This window comes from Symphalangus syndactylus, chromosome 1 (assembly GCF_028878055.3).
Source record: "Symphalangus syndactylus isolate Jambi chromosome 1, NHGRI_mSymSyn1-v2.1_pri, whole genome shotgun sequence".
Classification (NCBI taxonomy): Eukaryota; Metazoa; Chordata; class Mammalia; order Primates; family Hylobatidae; genus Symphalangus; species Symphalangus syndactylus.
Genome location: NC_072423.2, coordinates 84,043,169 through 84,046,075, shown reverse-complemented (window position 1 = coordinate 84,046,075; position 2,907 = coordinate 84,043,169). Strand labels below are relative to the sequence as shown.

The 2,907-nt window shown below is 37.9% G+C and overlaps 1 protein-coding gene across 1 annotated transcript; it reads right to left on the bottom strand.

The window, feature by feature from the left end:
- Positions 1 to 1,293: 1,293 nt before the first annotated feature.
- On the bottom strand, positions 1,294 to 2,241 carry LOC129489836 (olfactory receptor 5M10). Its single transcript, XM_055293016.1, has one exon. The coding sequence runs from the start codon at positions 2,239 to 2,241 to the stop codon at positions 1,294 to 1,296; it is 948 nt and encodes a 315-aa protein (XP_055148991.1).
- Between the last annotated feature and the right edge of the window lie 666 nt (positions 2,242 to 2,907).

Sequence of the window (2,907 nt, the reverse complement as noted above, 5' to 3'; positions counted from 1 at the left end):
GTTAAAAAAACTTAAAGAGGGTGCATCCCTCCACTTGCTTTCTGAGAACAGCTTACTCTGTAATGCATTAGCCTTTAATAAATTACCTCTTTGGAGTTGCGTTTAATGAACTGTCTCTTCCCACTGCACTTTGCAGCTTATCTTGAAATCTTTCCTCTGTAGATCCAAGAACCCCTCTTGGAGTCTGGATCAAGACTCCTTTTTCCAGTAACAAAGTCATTTATGCATATGCAAATGTCAATTGATAAACCCTATTCGCTCCTACTAAATTATTCCTAAGTCAGAGGTACTGCACTGGAAAACATACGGGGAATGCAATTGAAGTATTTTGATGATAGAAATGAATCCATACACTTGAAAATTCAGAAAAAAAAAAAAGGTGTTGAGAGTTGATTTTCAGAATCGAGGACCATAACCAGTATTACCACATGAACAAAAAAGAAGCTTCTCAAGATGTTTACAATGTGGGTTTTGAGAATACTTACAGAAAATTTAACTTACAGGTGATTCATATATTTACATTTTTTGCACAGTGATTACAATAAGTTCACAGGTTTCAGAGCTGTTGTTCAAGACACCACACTGAAGCAGAAATAACTTTTTTCTTTTTCTTTTTTTTTTTTTTGGAGATGGAGTTTCACTCTGTCTCCCAAGTGGAGTGCAATGGCGTGATCTTGACTCACTGCAACCTCCGCCTCTCGGGTTCAAGCTATTCTCCAGCTTCAGCCTCCTGAGTAGCTGGGATTACAGGCGTGTGCCACCGCACCCGGCTAATTTTGTAATTTTAGTAGAGATGGGGTTTCACCATGTTAGCCAGGCTCGCCTCAAACTCCTGACCTCAGGTGATCCACCCACCTCAGGCTCCCAAAGTGCTGGGATTACAGATGTGAGCCACCACGCCCAGCATCACTTTTTAAAAAAATGAAAAATTATCCACCGTATCTTGAACCTCACTATGGCTCTATGGACAGTAATAGTCAAAGGGGTTGGATTTTCAGAGCTTCTCTCAGGCTATTAGTTAAAAATTTACCCCCAAGTAAATAAACACAGTATTTTCATACATAATTATTAGATACCAAACAATTTATATTCATAGAATCTCTGACAAATAAAACATTATTAATTTCAACATTAAGCTTTTTATTTTTAAAAACTAAATCTTCAAAGTGTTAATTTTGAGAAGAAACTAAAGTGGTTACTAAGAGCCCATAATGTTAAATCATGACTACACTAGGTTTTTCCATTTCAGTTTGTTACCCCACAGGCACTTAGGGATTACAAATAAACACAGGCCTACACTGCAATTTTACAAAAGGATTTTCCCCTAATCATTTGTTGTATGGCAAGGATTACATCTCTGTTCTGTAGGCTATAGATCAATGGGTTCAGCATTGGGCTCAAAAAAGTATAAAAGACTGCGATTATTTTGGACTCCTCTACAGACTTCTCTGATGGAGACCTTACATACATGCAGAAGAGGGTTCCATAAAACAAAGTGACTATTGTCAGGTGGGAAGCACATGTAGAAAAGGCTTTGTGCCTGCCTTCAGCAGAACGGATCCTCAAGATCGCTGCAAGAATGAAAAGATAGGACAGAAGAATGAAGAAGAGAGAGCTTGAGAGATTAAAGCCTGCAACTACAAACATTGCCATCTTTTTGACATGGGTGTCAGAGCAGGCCAGCATGATAAGAGGAGGATCAGCACAGTAGAAATGATTGATTTCAAGGGAGCCACAGAAGGATAAGTGAAAGGTCAGCAGTGTCTGAGAGAGCCCATTAAGGAAACCATACATGTAAGGGACAGTGACCAGAGAGATGCAAATGTTCTTGGACATCCTGGAACTGTAATGCAAAGGGCTGCAAATGGCTACACAGCGATCCAATGCCATTGAAGAAAGGATATAAAACTCAGTGATCACCAGGGCGATGAAGAGAAGACACTGTGTGAAGCATCCAGCATAGGAGATTGTCTTCTGTTCTGAGAGGAAATTGTGCAGCATATTTGCAGTAATATTGGAAGAATAGCAAATGTCTACAAAGGAGAGGTGGCCAAGGAAGAAATACATGGGTGTTTGCAGGTGGGAATTGGTCCCGATCAGCAGGATCATGCACAGGTTGCCTGCCAGCGTGATTAGGTAGATCGCCAGGAACACCCCAAACAGGATCTTCTCTAGCACTGGGTCGTCTGTCAGTCCCAAGAGAATGAATTCTGTCACTATGGTGTGGTTTGTGGAGAACATCTTCTTATCTCTTGAAACTGAAAGTGACAAAGAATGTGAGGATTTCTCTCTGATTCAGATTTGGCATTTGTTTCATCCATTTATCATTCACTCATTCATCTCTGCATCTAGGTGACAATTACTTTTTTCAATAAACACATCAGAATTTCTGCATAACAGTTTCTCCTTATTTGTGTGTGTTTTCTGTCTCTTTTTGTATCTCAAACCCACACTTACACACAGGCACATTCTCTGTTTCTCTCTCTTTTATATATACATATATAAATTCATACATTAATACATTTATATTTGTTTCTTGGTGAATTCTACATTTGGTTTTCAAGTTTTGTGAGGAAACAAAAAAAACAAAGAAATGAATATCAGATATTAATTTGCAGCATCTAAATAAATAAATGTAGGAAGTCCCATCTTCAGTTTCTCTCCATGTCTGATATCCTATTATTTCAGATAGAAAACAGAACAAAAAAAATTAGGGTAGCATTTTCACTTAAAACCTATGATTGTCAGTGAACATTAAATTAGTTAAACTTATTGCTTGATATATAGCTAAGAATATACAAAGCCAAGAAATGTTTTTTTTTTCACTTTGAAATTCTATCTGCCTGTTTATTCATGTACACTGCATAGCTTGATTTTTTTTGTGTGTATTCCAATTCCTGGGGTTAT

Coding starts and splice junctions, on each gene's coding strand:
- LOC129489836 (XM_055293016.1), bottom strand. CDS start 2,241: ATGTTCTCCACAAACCACACCATAGTGACAGAATTCATTCTCTTGGGA.